Source organism: Capsicum annuum, chromosome 4 (assembly GCF_002878395.1).
Source record: "Capsicum annuum cultivar UCD-10X-F1 chromosome 4, UCD10Xv1.1, whole genome shotgun sequence".
Lineage (NCBI taxonomy): Eukaryota > Viridiplantae > Streptophyta > Magnoliopsida > Solanales > Solanaceae > Capsicum > Capsicum annuum.
The window spans coordinates 163,624,842-163,648,128 of NC_061114.1; the positions used below are offsets into that span (position 1 = coordinate 163,624,842).

The 23,287-nt window shown below is 32.7% G+C and overlaps 1 protein-coding gene across 4 annotated transcripts in view; it reads right to left on the bottom strand.

Annotated features, from left to right (window-relative positions):
• Positions 1–3,745, bottom strand: part of LOC107852490 — a 26,881-nt gene extending 23,136 nt beyond the window's left edge. The window contains exons 1-3 of one of the 4 annotated variants that reach the window (XR_001669454.2): positions 2,758–3,745; positions 2,552–2,658; positions 2,289–2,454 (exon numbers count right to left, since the gene is read on the bottom strand). Coding sequence is in view for 3 of the 4 variants with exons in the window: in XM_016697522.2 (XP_016553008.2) it covers positions 2,289–2,454; positions 2,552–2,658; positions 2,758–3,430 (946 nt within the window). In the remaining variant the exon portion in view is untranslated. The remainder of the gene's footprint in view (positions 1–2,288; positions 2,455–2,551; positions 2,659–2,757) is intronic. The other 3 variants (XM_016697522.2, XM_016697523.2, XM_016697524.2) reach the window with 3 other exon arrangements.
• Between the last annotated feature and the right edge of the window lie 19,542 nt (positions 3,746–23,287).

Here is a 23,287-nt window from a genome sequence, read left to right on the forward strand (position 1 = left end):
AAACACTAAAAAATATTTTTCTAAAAAATATTTTTTAGTGTTTGATTGGTGAGTGAAAAAATATTTTTTAGTGTTTGATTGGTGAGTGAAAAAATATTTTTTAGAAAATACTACTAACTGTTAATTAGTATATCAGTGCCTCTAACAACTCAACAATTTGTAAGAAATAATTTAAGCATAACAAATAATATCAATATCGAATTCCAAAATACTACAATCACTAAATTTAAGCAACTATTAATTAGCAAATATAGGAGACACTTTTCAACATTTTGTCAGGACAATCTCAAGATACTACAATCAATAGAAATATAACGGAACGACAAGCTTATTCAACCTCGTGAAACAAGTTGCATCGATGACAAGATGAAATATGCAATTAGCAAAAGTAACATAGGTAAGTCTTTCTCTATGAATATGAAAATAACAATACATTCAACGAACATTGGAAATAGAAAAAAATCGAGTTTCACTTTTTTTTATTTCAAGCAGTAAAAAATTGAAGCAAAGCACAGTGAAAAATATTTTCGAGTAATGTAAATTTTTTGAGTTATGTGAATATGAGTGTTGTTGGGGTGGGGAAAAGGGATGGGGGTGGGGTCATAAAACTCATTTGTCATTTTTTGGAAAATGACTTCCCTTGACGCATGAGGGAAGTCATTTTCCATCAAATGAAGGAAAATGAGTTGTTGTGGAAAATATTTTCCCAACATTTCATTACAACCAAACAAGGGAAAATTGGAAAACATTTTCCATCATACCAAACACACCCTAAGTGAAAAGCTTTGCAACTATAGTGCCTTAATTGTCAACATTATCAGGTTATCCCACGCTAAGGCTGCTTTGGCACAATTTCAGCACTTCTTGCACAAAGGCTGCTACTCGCGGGGCTATATCCACCTAAAGTTCAAAATATCTCCTTTTCTGTAAAGTATCCTCTCCCGATCATAGAGTAGCAAGCAACTTTAGAGTTTCCAAAACATGCTTTCATATCAAACATCATGAAAGCATTTTTTCTTTATAGGAACAATGAGAGCATACATGTACGAGACAACTAATTTGTGTACACAACTTCAGGAGACCTTTTTCCTTTTTCTACATTTCTAGAACACCCATGAGATTCCTGGTATGATGGATTTTTATGATAGATCATTGATTACTCTTTGTAAAGAATGTATTGTTGTCTACTATTATTTATAAGTTATGCACACTCCTATTTCCTTTTTCTTTGATATCACTTAAATCAAGAAACCAAGTGAGATAAATAGAATCTGCAAATGGCAGTTCCTTCTCTTCCATAGTACATAACAACAATTCCAAAAGCGCACTAGAAAACCTAATCGAGTCACTTAAGAGGCCATTGACAGCAAGTATATTTAAAATTCCCAAAATGCCCCTACAAGCTGAACACGCAATCTAAATTATAATTTCTTTCCTATCTCTATACCGTGAAAACACCCTGCATCAATAAGTAAGTAGCTTGGTTCTAGGATGCCAATTTAGTAGTGCTAATGAAACCAAATGTGGAGGGAACGCGTAATAAGTAAGCGACGCAAATAATTTGTTGCCTAGACTGGAATGCAGCTTAGTGAGGAGAATCGCCCTCCAAGAGCTTTTTTGTGCTTTAGGGCTTAGGCGCGCCTTAAATGAGCCTTTGACAACACTAATTTAAATGGAAAACTATTTTGATTATCTATGAGTTGATGACCTTCAGCATATTCGGCAAGTTAGGTCTGCTGTTTCTCGTTTCAGACTTCAAAACAGTTATTTCTTCCAAGAAATATTTTCTTAGTTCCCTTTCTTGGAGTCGCAACGTGTCCACTTGCCTTACATGACTTTTTCTTATTGATGAGGTCACTTGCCTTACACGACTATTGTTTCCACTGGCACTTCTCTGAGAGTAAATATTATACTGTGTCAAAAGTTACATTGGTCATGCCTCAAGTAAAATGATAATAAGTGTAGAGAAAACAAAAGGAAAACATACTCTACTACAAGCTACATGAAAATCAGATTAAAGAAAGTCAGAACTTTCTCTAAATCAGATCAGTAAAGATTTGCTAGCAAGTTCAGTTCCATTTTTAGAGAAAGAACAAGACAAGAAATTATTGTTAAGTTGTCTAAATGAGAGTGAGGGAATTCTATGGAATTGGATACTCTCTTAAATTTGAATACATAAAACTTGAAATCAAAGGCATGGCCTGAGAAAATTCAAAACACAAGAGAAGCATTCAAAATGCAAAGACACGCCACGATGCTGGAAAACAATCTGTAGGCTGTTAACCTACCTTTATGTAGTGATAGAAGGGATTTCCCACGTTCATTTGTTGAGCTAGATGGTAATTGCATCTTAATGTCTTTCCAAAGCTTCGTATACTCCTCTTCATCATACGGCCTCATCAATAAATTCAGACACTCCTTCCTATACCCAGAATCTCTGATTGTCGCATCCAGCTTGATACACAAAATTAGAAGCCAATGCTTACAAGAATTATTATGGAGAACCAAAACTAAGAGGTACCATAAAATAAAGGAAGAATTGAAATCATACATGTTGAACTGCAGGTACAAAGGGGTTAAAGCTGCTGCCCCTGCCTAGCTCTGCACTTACATTCTCAAGGATTTCTACTTCACTTTCGGCTACTGCCTCCTCAAGAGCTTCATAAACAAAATGAACAGTTATTTCCAAATGACGATTTGAGACAACAATATATTTATACACAATTTTTTATTTTGGAAGAATCAAATAACTCTTACCAACAGAATCTTCTTCTATTTTTACTTCCACGTCCATGAATTTGCTATTATTCTGAATCTTCTGCTCCTTATCAGGTACAATCTTCACATCAACTCTCTGCAACCTGTCATCTAAATCCCTATCCTCATTTCGTCGCTTCTCGCTCAAAATCCCATCTTTAATCTTCTGCTCGTTACCAGATACAATCTTCACATCAAATCTACGTGTCCTGTCATCTAAATCCCTTTCATTGTATCGTGGTTTCTTGCGCAAAAAACTCCCATCTTTCATCTTCTGCTTTTCAACAATCCTATTCTTTCTGACCAATTCATTACCCTGACCCTTTTCAACTCGATGAATCTCCGACTCCCTGTCTTTCTCATATTCAACTAAAACGGGCAACCCATTCTGATCAGTAGCTTGAAAAACATATGATCCCCCATGTGGCTTAGTGTTAGCCAAGAAAGTCATATAATCGGGGTCATCTTCTTCAACATCACTACTAGGTTTTTCCCCACCATAGGCAGCAACTCCAGCCTCCTTTTGTTGTGCATAATTTATAAATAATACTAAGAAGTCGACATAATCTTCATCCACATCAACACATCTTTCCAATGCTCTGCCAATCTCAATCGCAGTTCTTACCTTATCATACTTGTCAAGACCCAATTCCTGCTTACCAAATTTCCCCATATAATCAAAAACAGCAACTAACAAGTGATGTTTTTCTTGTCTAATGGGTAACCTTAGCTGATATAAATTAATTTGGCTAGGCAAATTTGTTGTCCCCTCACTCTCACTCTATGGAAAAGAAGAAGCTCAAATGGAAAATGGCAGAGTGCGTTGTGCCATACAGACTTGCCGAGGGATGTTCTTTCAGCAGAACGGGAGACAAGCCTAGACTAGATTGAACGCAATGTTCAAATGGCAAATTTGGTGCGCTACTCTATTTTCTTTTTTTATACTGGAGATTAACAAAATTAAATTAAAGTTACCCCAAATATATTAAAATGACATTTAGTTAAGTCTATGTAACTGATAAAGTAGAATCTAAAGTGTTGTCATAATAGAAAATTTATTTCTTTTAAACGGATTAAAAAAAAAAACAGTTCATTCGTTTTTAAATGAAGATAGCATTTACACAGAGGGTGTGTTTGGTATGATTATAGGGATGGCAATGGGACTGGACTGGACGGTTGCGGAGAGGGGCAGATTTTAAGCTATGTGGGATAGTGCAGTTATGCGGGTGCGGTATTGGTTGCGGGTACATGCGATTTTAAATTTAAAAAAAAAAAAAAAAAATTGAGTGAAAATTATTTTCACCCTCAACTTTGATTAAAAAATCAAACTCTCCTCAATATTGAATAATAATCATACTCCCCTTTTATCCCATATAATGTTCATTTTGTGCTTATAATTTTAATTCTATATTTATGTAATATCTTTTTATATTATATGTAATGAATATGTTTTTAACATGGATATTGGTAGCATTCTATTTAAGTTTATTAACTTTATACGCAAATTAATACGTTTTATAAATTTATCACAAAATTTAATATTATTTTTTAAGATCGTTATTGTAGTATTATATATATTAAAGAGTCGTTTGATGTGAGGTATAATTATAATAATTCAGAGATAAAATTCATGATTATTTATCCTGTGTTTAATTAGATGTATTAAGTAATCTCAAAATTATTTGTCCCACTATTTATACCACAGTGATGAGATAAGTTATCACACATACATATTAGTACAACATATTTTGTAATAACTAATCCCGAAATAACTTGTTTCCAAACAACCTACCCCTAAGTGTGTATATATACATATGTATGTACATGCATGTGTGTATATTTCCGTGTTTTATCACTCTCTTACTAAATTTATTTCGTATTACTTAACTTTTTGTTGATATAACACAATCCTTAGGAAAAAATTACTTAGAGGTATATTTTGCTAAATTAACCTTATTAATGATAATTTGAAACTTTAAATTTGTCTATATTGTTACTTTATATAGTTATTTAACACTAAAGGATAGAAAAAACATAATACAATTCTCTTGATTTCACAAATTGAGCAGATAAACTAAAACATTTATTTTTTGCATGAGGATCAAGTGATAAGAAACGATATTATCTATTGTCTATATCAGTAAATAAGTTGTGATTGCCGTTAATAGAGTATTAAATATTTTATAATTTATATAAATAAATATAATCTTTAAAATTTGACCTTATTTTTATTCGAGAAAAACATCTAGTATCCCCAAACTATGACCAAATTTGCTACGACACACGACAACTTCACGGGGTTCCTATTACCCCTCAAACTAAATTTTACTTACTTTTGTCAATCTTTTTAGCTAACGTGATACCTTTTGTCAATCGTTTTAGATGGCGTGACACCTTTGATATGGACTTCATTTTATGTAATAAAGGTGTCACATTAGCACAAAAAATGATAAAAATATGCTAAATTTGAGTTTAGGGAATAATAGAACCCCTGTAAAGTTGGAGTGTGTCGTAACAACTTTGACCATAGTTCGGGGTGGTACTAGAGGCTTATCTCTTTCATTTATTGTTTGTATTTTCTGCATTGAAATATGTTTATAAAATTAGTAGTACTTATTATTTTCACTTGTTAAAATAAATATTATAGTTTTGATTATTATTAATAAAATTAATTTTCTTATTATACTAATTTACTTCATAAAGATCATCATTAGCTTATATATTTCTTACTTTTTTTTTCTAGAAGATAATGTTTATGTTTTTATGAAAATTTTGTTATATGAATAATGTTTATGTTTTTATGAAAAATTTGTTATATATTTTTTTTTTAAATGAAAATATGATGATTTTAAAGAAGTTAAAAAAAAAATTGATGATAAAGGGTAAAATAGGAATTTTAAAAAGTCAATTAGAATAAAGGGGGAGTATGATTATTGTTCAAAGTTGAGGGAGGAGTTTGATTTTAAGACAAAGTTGAGGAGGGAAAATGATTTTAACCCCTAAAAATTAGTATTATATTCGTGAATGTACCTAAATTATATGTATTCTTTAACTAAAATTTTATGATACTAAAAATGACATGTATAACACTACAAATAAATAATTCTATAGCTTTTTTAATATCTCTATTCATTTTTTTTGTAATCTAGCAAAATATTATGAGAACGGAATGTGATAGGAATAGGGGTTTGGGGATGAATAGAGGTTTGGGGATGGGGATGTGGCAGAGGAGACACTGAACTTAGAATGTCACTTATGAAATTTGTTTCTTTTCTGTTTTCATTAATAAAGCTGTTTTCTCAGTTTGAAGGAACTTGTTTTTTTTAAATACTTAACCTATCAAATATGAAAAAATTGAAAAATATTTATCAAAAATATTTTTCTCGAAAGAAATGTTGAAAACACCATTAAAATAAACGTGAATTATTACTTTAGTTCCTAAATTATGTCTAGTACTTAAAACCCTCAATTTGGTAGAAACTTTATTGACGTGCTCTCGCTCGCAATTCATGAGTTGGACATTTATTCTCTGATAAAATTTATACTTAGGCTTGATCCTATAATATTTCAATGTGGTTTATTTAGTATTCAATTAATGGATTTAGGTTAGAATTCTGTTAGGTTTTCAATTTGTGAATTTGGATTAGGGTTCATGAAATTTTCAACATTATCAAAAATTTACATGTTTATTCATCAAGATAATTAAAGAAGAAGATTGTTGTAATAATTAAAGAAGAAGAGAATTGTTGAATAAAAGATTGAGTTTTCTGATGTAAAATGGATGTCATGCCATGTGTTAATGGCAATCCAAGCCATGTGTTAATGGCAATCCAAGTGTCCAATTAAATTGCTATTTGGCATCATCTGAAGTGGACAAAAGTGCTAACTAATTATGCACCTCTTTGTTTAAAATAGGCAAAACTCATACGCACTCTTCGCGGAGCTGGAAAATGACGAATAAAATGCAGACACGTGTTATTTTTATTCAAATAATTTATAAATAATTAATTTTAAATAAAAAATATCCAAATAATTTCTAAATAATTAATTTAAATAAAAAATACCCCCTCCCCCTAACTTATCTACCCCACCAACCTTCTTCTTCAAACACCCCACCCATCCACCCCACCAGTCCACCCACCCATCCTCCACCCCCACCCCACCCCACCAGTCTTCTTCTTAAAACACCCCACCCACCTTTCACCCCCACCCCACGCACCCCGCTAATATTTTCTTCAAACACCCTACTCACCCCGCCACTCTTCTTCCCTTCCCTTCCCCACCCCCGCACCCCAGTCATTTTTAATTTTTTTCACCGATTTTGCTTCGATTTTTAATTTTTCTACTTTGATTTTTTAAAATATAAGTTGCCATGCATGGTTATAAATAACCCATGCTTTCTGTACAAACTGAGTAGTGGAAAAATATTAATGAAATATTACTCCTTGTCGTGTTGGGAGCGCTACCCCCGAATGGGGCCCTACTCGGCGCGAATCCGAATTAGTCAGACTCCAATGCGGATACCGAACACCAGATGGAAAATTAAAAAAAAAGAAAGAAATATTACTCCTTGTCAATTTGCTTGCTCACTGCCTTGTCTCTTTGCTTGCTCACTGTTATTATAATTTTATAACACGTTATCAACACGAGTCTTTGCAAAACCCATTCGAAGATATTTAAAGGTTAGTATTTAATTTTTTAAATAATGTCTAATATTTTCAGACGCGATTTTAGTGCCCTAGATATATCTGACAAAACCTATATGTCCTGGACACTAGACACAAAAATATATTTAAATGCAATGGGTCTGACAGACACCATTAAAATTAACAATAAGGCATCAGATCAAGATAAGGGCAAGGCCATGATATTTCTTCGTCGTCATCTTGACGAAGGTTTAAAAATGGAATATCTCATGATCAAAGATCCCCTCGTATTGTGAAATAATTTAAAAGAAAGATACGACGACCTAAAGATGGTCATTCTTCCACAAGCTCGTAATGAATGGACCTATTTGAGGTTTCAGGACTTTAAAAGTGTAACTGAATATAATTCTACGATGTTTAGAATTAAATCGCAATTTGATTTATTCGAAGAAAATATCACAGATCACGCCATGTTAGAGAAAACATTCTCTACTTTTCCCTCCTCGAGTACGCTTCTGCAGCAGCAGTATCGAGTAATGGGATTTTAAAAATATTCTGAATTAATAGCTCATCTTTTGGTTGTTGAACAACATAATGAGCTTTTAATAAAAAATAATGAAAGTCGGCCTCCTGGTACTGCTTCATTCCCTGAAGTAAATGCTGCAAATTTTCGCTCAACTAGGCATGAAAGAAGTCCTGACCCCAGTCGTGGTCGAGGTCGAGGTCGTGATCATGGTCGTGGAAGGTATTTTAATCAGGGTGATCGCCTTGCAATAAATAATAACCCTCAGCACCAGCAGTATAAAAAGAGGGGCGGACGAACACTGTAAATAAATGTTATCGATGTGGAGGAAAGGGGCATTGGGCGTGTACCTGTCGTACGCCTAAGCATCTGGTAAAACTATATCAGGCGTCCCTTAAAAAGCCATAAAATGATGTTGAAACAAACTTCCTCCTAGAAGATAACATTGAGCCTATGAACTTGGATGTTTCAGATTTTGTTATAGTTCCTGAAGAATATGTAAATTACTCTGTAGGTGACAATAATGATATAATCCGATTATGTTAATTTTCTGTTAAAGTTGTATTAGTTTATATTCTTGTCATTCACTAATTTTGTATATAAATATAGTGTGTATAAATATGTTATGCTAGTAATGTTATAATATTTATTTTGTTTACATTTTTATTTTGAACAATATGAATTCTCCTCAAATTTTGTTTGGATAACAAATTGATCGTGATGATATTTGTGTAATTGATAGCAGAATAACGCATGCAATGTTTAAAGATGAAAAATACTTTTCCTACTTACATAGAAGGAGAGCAAATGTTACGACGATTTCTAGTAATTCAAAATTAATTGAAGGCTCCGAAAGAGCTACTATATTTCTGACTAAGGGGATAAAATTAGTTATAGAAGATGCATTGTTCTATTCTAAATCTCCAAGAAACTTATTAAGTTTTAAAGATATCCGCCAAAATGGATATCATGTTGAGACAATCAATGAAATGAATGCCGAATATCTTGGCATTACCAGGAATGTCTCAGGTCAGAAACAAATGTTGGAGAAATTCCAACTTTGTCTTCAGGCTTATACTATGCCAAAATTAGTACAGTTGAAGCACACTCTATCATAAACCAGAAGTTTACTGATATAAATATATTTGTGCTCTGGCATGATCGAATAGGCCATCCTGGCTCGATAATGATGAGATAAATCATTAAAAATTCAAAAGGGCATTCGTTAAAGAACCTGAAGATTCTTACACCGGATGAATTTTCATGTGCTGCTTGTTATCAAGGCAAACTGATAACTAGGCCATCGCCATTAAAAGTTAGCATCAAATCCCCTCAGTTTCTAGAACGTATACATGGGAAAATATGTGGGCCTATTCACTCACCTAGTGGGACATTTAGATATTTTATGGTTCTAATAGACGCATATTCAAGATGGTCGCATGTGTGCCTCTTGTCATCTCGCAACCTGGCGTTTACAAAATTATTGGCACAAATAATATGATTAAGGGCGCAATTTCCAGATTATCCTATTAAGGCTATTTGCCTCGATAATGCTAAAGAATTTAAATCCTAAACTTTTGATGATTATTGTATGTCAGTTGGGATAAGAATTGAATATCCCGTTGCTCATGTTCATACTCAAAATGGTCTTACTGAGTCATTTATTAAGCGCCTACAATTGATAGCAAGACCACTGCTTATGAAAACGAAATTGCCTACTACTGTTTAGGGTCATGTTATCTTGCATGCAACATCACTTGTTCGTCTCAGGCCAGCTCATTATAATAAGTACTCCCCGTTACAATTGGTCCTGGGTCATGAGCTGAATATTTTTCATCTACAAATTTTTGAATGTGCTGTATATATGCCAGTTGCACTACTTCAGCGAACTAAGATGGGTCCCAGAGAAGGTTAGGAATATATGTTGGGTTTGAGTCACCCTCTATAATTCACTACCTTGAACCATTGACGAGAGATTTATTTACTGCTCGATTTATAGATTGTCAATTTGATGGAATAAATTTTTCGCAGTTAGGGGGAGAAAAATATGAACTTAAAAGAGAAATTACATAGAAAGTTTCATCATTATCTTATTTTGATCCACGTACCCCCATATGTGAAAGTGAGGTCCAGAAGATCATTCACTTACAGAAATTAGCAAATCAAATACCAGATGCATTTAATGATTTGAAAAGAATAACCAAGTCACATATCCCTGCAGCGAATATGCCTGTACGAATTGAAGTTCCAAAAGAATCATCTTCTAATGTAATAGCTTATGAATCCCAAACACGCCTGAAGCGTGGTAGGTCTTTGGGTTCAAAGGATAAAAATCCTAGAAAAAGAAGTGCAAAAAATGATGATATTATAAAAGATTCTCCTGAAGAGACTCAAAATCTGATTAATTCTGATATTCCTGAAGAAATCAGTGAACCCGAGACACAAATGAATGAAGAACTTTCAATAAGTTTTACTAATGATGAGGTAAATTTTGATCGATCAAAAATTATGGTGGATAATGTTTTTGCATATAATGTTGCACTAAATATCATGCAAGACAATGAGGACCTTGAACCTCTATCTGTCGAAGAATGTCGACGAAGAAAAGATTGGCCAAAATGGCAAGAGGCGATTCAATTTGAATTGGACTCACTTGCTAAACGGGAGGTTTTTAGACCTGTAGTCCAAACCCCAGATGGTGTAAAACCAGTCGGCTATAAATGGGTCTTCGTACGTAAAAGAAATAAGAAAAATAAAATTGTAAGATACAAGGAGCGCCTTATTGCACAAGGATTCTCTCAAAGACCCAGTGTCGACTATGAGGAAACATATTCATCTGTTATGGATGCAATAACATTTCGATACCTCATCGATCTAGCTGTACATGAAAATCTTGAAATTCATCTAATAGATGTGGTTACAGCTTATCTTTGTGGTTCACTTGATAACGATATTTACATGAAAATCCCAAAAGGATTAAAAATGCCTGAAGCATATAGTTCAAAGTCTCGAAAATTATATTCAATCAGATTACAAAGATCGTTGTATGGTCTAAAACAATTAGGGTGTATGTGGTATAATTGCCTAAGTGAGTACTTGAAAAATGAAGGATACATAAATGATATTTTTGTCCTTGTATTTTCATTAAGAAAATGGCGTCAGGGTTTGTTATACTCGCTGTTTATGTGGATGATATAAATCTCATTGGGACTCCAGAAGCGGTCCAAAAGTCAATTGAATATCTAAAGAAAGAATTCGAAATGAAAGATCTTGGAAAAATAAAACTTTGTCTTGGTCTGCAAATTGAACATTTAGCAGACCGAGTTTTCATCCACCAAATTGCCTATACCCAAAAGGTTTTGAAACGATTTTACATGGACAAAGCATATCCATTAAGTGCTCCAATGGCTGTTCGATCACTTGATGTAAGTAAAGATCCATTCCGACCTCTGGAAGAGGGTGAAGAGATTCTTGGTCCTGAAGTACCATATCTCAATGCTATTGGTGCACTTATGTACCTCGCTAATGCTACAGGGCCAGATATATCATTTTCTGTTAATTTGCTAGCTAGGTATAGTTCTTCTCCCTATGCGAAGACACTGGAATGGAGTTAAACATATATTGAGGTACCTAAAAGGGACTATTGATATGGGTCTATTTTATACTAACAAAGCTAGTACAAATCTTGTTGGTCATGCAGATGCAGGTTATTTATCTGACCCACATAAAACATGATCTCAAACAGGCTATGTGCTTACATATGGAGGTACTACAATATCATGGCGATCGACAAAGCAGTCCATCATTGCTACTTCTTCTAATCATGCTGAGATAATAACGATTCATGAAGCAAGTAGAGAATGCATATGGCTGAGATCACTGATACATTCCATCAAAGAGAGATGTAGCCTGAAGCTCAATATCAAGGTACCCATGGTTATATTTGAAGATAATGCAACATGCATAGCTCAATTAAAAGGAGGCTTTATAAAGGGAGATAGAACAAAACACATTTTGCCAAAGTTATTCTTCACGTACGATCTCCAGAAGAATGGCGATATTGATGTGCAACAGATCCGCTCTAGTGACAATCCAATAGATTTGTTCACCAAATCTTTACCAACTTCAACCTTTGAGAAGATGGTACATAAGATTGGAATGGAAAGGCTAAACCAGTTGAATCGGGGTCTTTATCAGGGGGAGTAAGAATACGCGTTGTACTCTTATTTCCTTAACCAAGATTTTTATCCCACTGAGTTTTTCCTGATAAGATTTTTAATGAGGCAGCACTCAAAAATGTATTCAGTAAATTTCTCTTTGCATGGACATCCAAGGGGGAGTGTTGTAAAATGGATGTCATGCCATGTGTTAATAGCAATCGAAGTGTCCAATTTAGTTGCTATTTGGCATTATCTGAAGTGGACAAAAGTGCTTACTAATTATGCAACTCTTGGTTTAAAATATTATATTATAAATAACCCATGCTTTCTGTACAAACTGAGTAGTGGAAAAATATTAACGAAATATTACTCCTTGTCTCTTTGCTTGCTCACTGCCTTGTCTCTTTGCTTGCTCACTGTTATTATAATTTTATAATACTTTCTAAGTTTTTAATGGAGGAAACTTAAATAAGGTGAACATGGTTTTTTTTACAGTTGGGATGGGTTTAAAAATAATGAAAAATGTAGAAGAAATAAATTTTCTATCGTTGGCTGCTTATGTGACATTTTCTATAAGCATCGTAGGTGCATAAATGAGGCTGAGACCACTGTGCCATGTGGCAAGTCGGGGCACTTTTAAGTTTATTTAGTTAAGCTTAGAGATGTTTAAAGTTTTAAGGATAGTTTAAGAGCTAAATAATAATTGTATCTAGTTTGAGAGTAATTTTAATATTCTCTTTATGTCTCTTTATTTTTTTTCATATCGAACACAATTGCATTTTAATGAACAACAAGTGCTATTGAGTTCTAATTTTTATTATTATCCTTTTGAAATAGATAGTTACTCCATTATTATTTTCATGTGTTGTTTTTTTGAAAGAAAATTACTTTTTCAAAAGTATTTATTTTGGAGCATAAGTTTAATATTATCTTATTTGTCTTTGCCAGACAAATTTTTACCCTTAATATTAAGAAAAAATCGTTAGGCTCATGCTTTATAAAGCACAAATTAATACTATTAAACTTATGCATTAAGGCACAAGTTATTCAAGACATAAGTTCAATGTATGAACTTCTTAAGGTATGATGTTCTAAAATTAAATTTGTCTTCAAATACAAGTTATGTCTTACAAGACATAAGTTTAGTTTTTGAACTCATGCCTCAAGGCCAAGTAAATCCGCAAGCACAGGTTATGTCTATAAGGAATAAGTTCAGTGGATAAATTTTTTAAGGTATAATATTTTAGAACTGGACTTATGACTTATAGGTCATAACCTGACTCATCGATTTTCTTTGGTTTTGCAGGTTTTTTTTTTTATCCGTGTTTTTAGTACTTAAAGTGTTGAAGGACAAAAATCAAAGACCACCTCAAAATAGAGACATTCCTATGAATGACCCGATGTTGTTCAGCACCTTCCATAATATTTGTATCAAGTTTTTGCACGATTGCTCCTATTTTGTGGTGGTCTTTAATTTTTGTTCCTCAAATTGGTGGTTCTTAATTGTTGCCTTTACTTCTCATTTAATAAAAGTTTGTGTGTCAAGGTATCTTTAACTATTTTTCACAAGGCAATTATTGCAGAGAACTTTCACCTTGTCCAGAAAAAGTTTAGAGAACTTTTGCCTTGTCATACAAAAATTATGTAGGAATAAATTAGGCCTCTGAAGACATAATTTTTGAAACTCAACTTATGACTATTGATATAAATTATGCCTTGTGAATTTCTTTTGCTTCTAAGGAATAATTTATCTCTTGTAAATTTTACCTTGCTATATGCATTTTATTGCATCGTTACCGACTTAATTTCGTTTCAGATTTAGCAGCTAATGCTCGCGAAAGAATATTTCTATGACCAATTAATTAAATCTTCAAGCAATTGATTCATCTCAAAACTAACAAAATTAGTTATTCAACTACTATTGTCAAATAGATTTTTCTTATGCCTGTGATAGTTATTTGTTCAAGAAATATTAAATCACATTAATCACTCCAAGCATTACAAAACAGTTTCATTCTTAAAATAGATTTAGAAAGCTTTGATCACATCGAATGATCCTTTATTTATCTAGCCATACGGCCATATTTTAACTTTCAAAAATTAGTAACCTTAAATTGAATTGCATTAATAGATTTAGCATTTCTATTCTTGTAAATGGTACTAGATCTAGCTACTTCTCAACATCAAGAGGCATCTGTCAAGGATATCTTATGTCATCATACACATTCATATTATACATGAAACTCGTTTCCACTTGTACAAACTATAAAGTGGACACTTTGAACTGAGATCAAATCACTCTTAATAAGAACGACCATCAATTTTTTCATTTATTATTTACGGATGACTTGACTCTTATAACAAGAGCTCATTCTAAATAGATTCAAGCAATTTATGATTGTTTTGAATTATTTTTATAAATTATTCAGACAAAAAATTAATATCGCCATCTAAGTCAAAAATAATTTTCTCTAGTATGTGCAAATAATATTTTGTAGGTAAGTGCACCACTTGCTTAACATTTCAGCTACTAATGACTTTAGTAAATAATCTTGAATTTTTAATCCTCAATCATAAGCCCAAATCCTGAAATTTTCAATAGACTTAAGAGCATGAGAAAAGAGCTATCTAGATGGAAAGTTAATTTTCCGTAATCCTGTCGGCAGAATCATTCGAGAAATATTCACTCTTAATGTCATTTTTGTGCATAGTATATGCAATACTTTTTATCTATCTCCCTAGCAAGCTTGATATGCTAGAGATAAAACCCAAAAAAAGCCTTCATTTGAGACTCTACTCTTGAAAAAAAAAAAAAAAAGGAGAACTCCATTACATAATTGGAACATCATCACTTTTTCTAAACATCATGGAGGGCTTGGACTTAGGAATTTCGTATAAAATATTGCTCTCATCATTTATCTTGCATGAAAAATATTCACTTCCCATTCTTTCTTACGAGGGAAAATATTATTAACAAATATTGTTCTTAAATAATTTTTATCTCTTCTTAGTCTTTTATATGAAAAACATCTTGTGAAGTGAAAAGTTATGTTATAAAGCAATTGTGTGCACTCTTGAGAAAGGTAATTTCACATACTTATGAAACTTTAAATGGTAATCAGAAACTTTAAATAATCTAGTACAAACTATGTGGCTTAAGGATCAGGTTCCTTAAGAATAACAAAATGGTAAATTAACGAGGGTTATCAGATTTATCATGAAAAATCTTCGCACAAGAGTAAAAGTAGTTGATTTTTTTTTAAAAAAGAAAATGACATAATATATCATCAAACTAAATTTTGCCTCATAAGGAAGAACTTATATATAATGAATCTAAATATGCACCGTTTATCTATAATAGAAAGTTTTGCCTCGAAGCAAAAGTAATTGAAATTTATATATATTAAAAAATTTATAATCCTCTAGCTAAGCTTTGTCTTATGAGGCAAAACTTGTATACTACGAATTAAGATATGCATTGTGTATCTAATAAATTTTTTTACCTTGAGGCAAAAGTAAATATTTTTTTTCTTTTTACAAAGTTGGACAAATTTTTACATCTTAAATACATATTAATTATTTCAATTATATTAGGAAGGAGCAACATTTTTAATAGTTGATAATTTTTGTAGGGTAGAATAGTTGCCAAATTGATTGGACTAAGAACAAAGATTTTCCAACTAAGAAATATATCGAAAAGCTACTTTTTCTTCCAAAGAACTAACAAATGCGTACTGAAAACTAACTTCGACTTCACCACACAGATTTCAGACACGCTTTTACACATCTTTTTTCCCAATCTGCTACAAAATGTAGAACTTTATTATATTTGATAAATAAGAAAAAATATCTACATGTTTAGTAATATTAGTTTAGGTGTACGCGCCTTGCACGTGTACCTCACTTTAATAACTTTAATTATTACACTAAATAGGATATTTATTTAAATAATAAAGATAAATATAATAATTAAATTTAATATTTTTTGAGTATGCAAAGATGGAGAATTTATTTATTAAACCTAATCTTTACGAAAAATATTTTTAAAAATCGATCGACATTCATTTACCATTTGTAAATTGCAACAAAACAATACAATGATAGAGACATCAAAATAATACAATTAAATCTAATCTTTACACACAAAAATTTTCTCAAAGTTGTCCGACACTCATTTACCACCTGTAAACAATAACAAAATAATACGATAATATAGATATTGAAATAATACAACTAAACCTAACCTTACATAAAAAAAATTTCTCAAAGTCGACCAACATTTACCTATACCTGTAAACTGCAAAAATAATACGATAAAAATGATATAAAAAATACAATTAAACTTAAATTTTACAGACAAAAATTTCTCAAAGTTGATCGAAATTCATCTACGAATTGTAAACTACCACAAAATAACAAACTAATAGAGATATTACGATAATGCAATTACACCTAACCTATACCTAAAAAAAAAAAATCAAAACCGACTCACATTCATCTAGCATTTGTAAATTAAAATAAAACAATAAGATAATAAAGATATCAAAACAATACAATTGAACTTGACTTTTACACGAGAAATTTTTCAAAGCCAACCGACATTCATTTACGACCTGTAAACTATAAAAAAAAAATAATAGTGATCACAAAGTTTCGATTTTAATCCAACTAATTCTTGTCTGAGCTAAACTTTTGACCATAAAGAATGATTTTGAATGAAAACAAAGAATATATATATATATATACACACACACACATGTTGAATTCTATTATGCTGATAAAAACAATGAAAAAGCTTAGGGTTTGAAAATCAAACATCCACCAATCTAGACATGCAATTGCATCAAGTTAGATGAGTATTAATCATATTCTCCCAATAGGTAAGCCGATTTGTTCTCTAGTTTAACGTACCTCTCAATATTTATAGAAGTATTTCCTTAATAGAGTACTATTTTAGGAGTATTTTTTTAATTGAACAGTAGAATACTACCATATAGTTTAGGAGTCTCATATATTTTAGAAAGTCTAGTAGAAAGAAAAATACTAATTAATTCATCTACCATATATTTTAGGAGTCACATATATTTTAGAAAGTTTAGTTAATATAATAAAAAATAATTAAATAATAAATTTAAAGAATAGTGAAAAGACAGTTTTGTCTAAAGAAAGGTCTTTGGTGACCTTTTTATTTTTTTGGCGACTCCAATCAGATTTGGAGATGAAGAATATTTATTATCTAAGCAACCCTCTCTTGTTAATATTAGTACATGCAATTCTTAATTGTTTTTGCCAAATACTATACATAGAGGGCTTATTAAATATATATATATATATATATATATATATATATATATTCTTTTTCAAACAACTCTCTACGTAGTACTCAAAATCCATAAAGACTGAACTATTACCGTTGTCCATGTATGGCCACCACCTCCGATGGGATCAACCTGTTGGAAGACTTTCCACCACTACTCACCAAAGACACCATCAAAGTAGTAGAACCTTAAAAAGCGGAGCCACAAATACCCAAATGTGCAAATTTACCTAAACCTAAACTTATGAACACAAATATTCCTAAAGTCTATCCTAAATCAGTGATAATGTTGCATAGGGAACCAAATATTATGTGAAAATTAGCAAAAGTTCAAACCCTCATCATGCAAGAGAATCTCTAATACGCCATTATAGGTAAATTCTCTTATGGAAAATCTGATATTAGAGAATTGAGGAAAGCCATTCTAGGGCAATGTGAGATTAAAAGAGAATGCACGTTTGGAGTTTTGGATGCTAGAAATATTCTGATTATCAAGTGTGGAGGACTATTTGCCATTGCAATCAACTACAGCCTATTATATCAAAGCAAAGAAGATGTATTTGCAGATGTACGTTAAAGTGAAATCTATGATTTGAACCAGATGTGGAAACAACTATAGGGGTGGCATAAATATCTATGTTAGATCTGCCATTTAATTTTTTTGCCATGGAAGCAATATTTTCAATTGCTTCAATAATAATGAAACCTCTGATAGTGGATATGACGGTGATAAACCCAACAAGATCAGGTTGTGTAAAAGTTAAAGTAGAGGTAGATCTGATAGCCAAACTATCTCAAAGAGTCAGAACCAATGAAGAGATGATATAATTGGAGAAACTAAGTCAAATAAGACTCAAATTTAGTACAAATATATGCTAAATATTATAGAAAATGTTGTCTACAAGGACATGATGATGATGGTAGTTGGAACATTCACCTAAAATTGCATGATAAAAAGATGGAGGAATAGAAAAATAAAAGGGTAGAAGCATAAAAACAAATGACAGGAACAACTGCAAATCATCAAAAAGCTTTAACAAATAGGTTGGAAAGAACTAGCCAAAAGTTTAAGAGTTGAAAAGAAGAAGCAATTACAAAAAAGACAGACATGGACACATTATGTGTAATGTTCCAAAACGGCGTTACGCTGAATTAGGAGGTAAAAGTTGCACCTAGACTCTCCTAGCTAAAATTTGAGGAATTCATGAATAGTCTATTTTTGACTTGAAATTGAGGGTATGGTAGTTGAATGAAATCTAGCACTGATATGATTAGGAATAGAGCAATTTTATATAACGATCGAAGATAGAAAGCTATAGCATCTTTCAGCACCTGAAATAGAGCTATACAACTTCGGTTGTAATATTTATGTGGAGAGGTTGGTTTGCATTATTGAGATCCATAGTATGTATTATAAAATAAGAAAAAAATGGGAAGAGGTCCCGAGTTTCTGCCTCAGACCGCAGCAGAAAAAGTAACCATTACAGTGGTACCACGGTCGCAGTCAGGAAAACTGCAATGACGGACTCTAGTAAAATGGATGTGAACCGCTACAACAAAAATTTAATCGCTGCAGTGGTAGCGCGCAATGAAATATTAATTTTTAAAATTCAAAAAATATTTTCATGCCCCACTTTTTAAACAATGCAATAGGACACTGGGATAGGCGATTTTCAAAAAAAATTTGAGGTTGTTCCTCTTTAGAGGTAAGTAATTACGTTCTAGGCTTGAATTTACTTCGTTTAATCTTAAAAAATCATTAGAGAATGAATTAATTGTGGGTTTGGAGTTAAACCCTAGTTTATGAAAATTGATGTAAATGAAGGGATTGCTTATGAAATTCGGTATATAACGATCCTAGGATGTTAGAAAACACTAATGGGACTAGAATTATGACTAAATATACTAAATTGAGTAGTGTTTGTGAAGTTAAAATGATAAAGAAACCTTAAGATGATGAGATAGGATAAATTATGATTAAAATCAGTGATTTTTGATCCATAGTTATTAAACAAGATGAATTATTGAAATGTGTGTATTTGATGGTTGTATAGATCAAGAATGAGTTGAATGAGAATAAATAGAAAAAAGTATGACTTAAAGATGACTTTGAGCAAAAGAGTTGAGGTGGGCTATTTTTTTATGTAGCACTTAGACTTTCTTGGCTTTGTAATTGTTTGTGGTTTGAATATCTATAATTTCCTTCTAACATAGTTTGAATTTTGATGAAGTGTTACATTTTTATTGCATTATGATGAGGTGTTGAGGTGTTGATGTGGTGGGTCGAGTACCATATTGATACTATATGATAAGATGATGGATTGAGTACCATGCTGGTACGTCATGATGTGATGAGGTGGATGAGAATTATAAGATATGATGTGCACATCTTACATACATGCACCCATTTACATGCATTAAGTGTCATTTGATGAATATATATGATGATGAATGATTGATGAAAATGATTAGGTATGAATATCTATGAAAGTGATCTCGTGAGCGTAATAATATGATGAATTATGATGTGTTGTTTAATTGATATCATTGATTAGGAATCTTGTTATGATCGCATTTGTACTTGTTTGTCTTACTTACTTGTACATTGTTAGGTTAGTTTACCTATGATGCTTACCAATACTTGTTGATGTACTGATGCTACTTGTTTTTACTCTTCTTTTGTTGAGTGCAGAATATATTCCAGCAGTTGACATGTGATGTCGATTCTTAATAATAATTCACTCATTATTTCGAGGGTGAGAACTACATTCGGGTAACCTTTAGATCTTCTGTGATGTTATGTCCTTTAATCGGGGACTAAGATAATTTCTTCCTTATTTATATTAGTTTTAGACTGCTGTTCTTTTTAGATGTTCTTATATGGTGATTTCAGGTCCCATGGATTATAGTAAATGGTGGTTTCCAGACTCTATTCATTTTTATGGATGATGACATTGTTCATTAAGATGTTATTTAAATTAAGCTCCCTTTGAATTAATTTAATATATGAAAAATTATATGAGTGTCACAACCCACAAATTTAAGTGTTATGATAGTACTTATCGCGATAAACCTTGACAAGTAAGCCTATCACAAAAACTAATACAAAAAAAGAAAAATAATAGCAATAACCCAAGTAAGGCTTCTAGAATAAAACCGAACCACGTAATATAGTAAAGTGGAAAGACATAACCAAAAATACCATAATCCCAAAATCTGGTGTCATATTGTAAGAACATCACTAGTACAACTCGAGATTAAATACACAAGATATCCAAAACAAGAATACTTTGTCTGTGAATATGAATAAAGACATAGTCTAAATAAAGAAAGATAGTAGTCAACTTCAAAAGCAAGAACCCAACCTCTACCTCAAATAGCTCTAAAGGTAGACCGAATCAACCTGTCACGACCCAAACCAGGATCTGGTCATGACGGGTATCTCAAGTCCCACGTGAACTGGAGACCACCCCCGCACTTAACCAAGCACTCACAATATTTTTAGTATCGGATGAATTTTGAACATATAACAAGATAGATTCAAGAATAAATAATATATCTATGATCAATATCCAACAATCCGATCGAAACAACCGACCAACACCCAAGTCCACAGTGATCCAACAAAGCCTTCTAAACAAGAACCAAGACTAAATATCCATAAAGAGGCGGGACATGAAGTCTAAAACAGCTTAAAACATAAGAGACCAAAACATGAAATGTCGTCTTCCAATGTATGGAAGCTCACCACTTCAATGTCAACTCACAAGCTGGTCCCAAATCCTAATAACTGAGCAGAAGAAGTAGAAGTATGGCCAGTTCCTGTATCGCGTAAGGATACAACATCTGAAAATGATTAGCGATTGGAGCACTAGTATGTAACTTACGGATAACATAATGTCATAATTAACAGTTCAAAATCATTCCAAATTTTATACCACATCAGTTAATGCACATATATATATATCACATGTCGGTATAGGTAACAAGGCTTAACATGCATTTTAAAACTTTAGTCTGAATTGTGTAGCTCAACCGCCATAACATACAAAGACGCCCACAAGCTATATGGGCCCAGCTCTCCCCCAGCTGGTAGGGCCCCAGTGCGTGTGGCCGCATGAACCAGAGAATATACATATGCACTATAGGGGACTCAAACCTCCCGACACATCAAGGTAACACGAGCACCAAATCATATAATACAATGTCGGGAACTCAAACCTTCTAATTATGCGAGAATAATAATAATAAGAGGGACTCAAATAGCCCGGTCATATAGATCACCGCGTCGGCAATTGTGATTTTCAGTGTTTGTCCCATGAGACCTCCACTTTCACGACTCAGCTACACAGTCCTTTTTAAAGCCTAATTAAAAATATTTAATACACATTTCTATTTATTAGACCATGCTACACATTTAGGCATACATTATCGGTATCATCATACAACTACACTTGCAAGGTATCATCAACATGCCGAACAATTAACATCAATTGAGAAAAATCACAACCCCTTTCTTGGTTCAATTATGCAGTAGCTTTTAAAATCACCAACCAACAAGGTTCAATTCAACACCATAATGCAATAGTTCTAGAATAGTTAAATTCCCATATTTTATATAACTAAACATAATTTCATATTATGGGGTTGGGGTTATAACCACTTCAAAAGTCACAAGTTGAGGAAATCACAATCCCTTAGTTTATTTACCATAACCATGCACCTACAAGTTCAAAACCATTGTTAAAACATGAGTAATGCATAATTTTAGGGGAAAACATTTAATTGACCATTCATGTCAAAACCCTCAATCACGTCAAAACCTTTACTTTTCATCACGTAAATAACTATAAACTTTCATGCAATAGAGATATTAAGTTTAATGGTAGAGTCACATGCCTGAAATATAAAGTTTCACAGAGAGAATTTTGCCCTTGAGCACTTGGATGATCTACCTCTTAGAAACCCTAAGTATGGAGGCTTGAGAGAATATTTTGTAGTGTTGAGTATGCTATGAATAAGGAATAACCCCTCTAAAGTGCCTTTTGAATGTGGGGTCTTAATTGGATAAGAGGGAAATTGTCCAAAGTGCCCTTTAATTAAAAGCTGAAATTTAGTCGTCAGTGACTATCGATCACTATACGACTCGTAATATCTCATTACGACTCCACACCATAAGTCGTAGCCAAGGCAGTCTCCAAGGAACCATATACTGTTGACCTTACGACTCAATGACACGACTCATAATGGGACCCTACGACTCGTAGGGTCCAGTCATAGTCAACACAAAAACCAATTAGGGTATACACTAGATACCCTACGATTTACACCCAATGACTCGTAACAAGTCCTTACGGCTCTTAGTGAGCCACATGTACTCAGAGAAGAACCTAGCCATTTAATTACTGATTTGTTTACGACCTGTCAGGACACCCTACGACTCATAGGTCAAGTCGTAATCATGGCAGTGAGTGCAAAATTCCAGAAATTTCTAAAGACCAAAAACCCAAGTCGTTACACAACCACCGTGAGGTGCACTCGAATTAGGATTTGCACCGAAAGGGTGCGATAGGAGTGAATACAGTCCACTTGTACTCAGTAGGTATCATAGGCTGACTGAGCAAAGTAAAAAATAAAGCATACAAAGTATATACTAAGGGCACGCCACCTGCAATCTGAAAATGTCCGACAACGATAGTACACACCATTTCCACTAACAGTTCTATAATTTTTACATACATCATAGCAAATACGAAGAAGGAATATGACCACCAATATCACAGATACAAGTACTAGAAAAGGGATTACACATAGACAAAAATGCATCAAGAGAGATAATACAACTCAAACAAAGGCACAATGTAACACAAATGCAATGAAGATG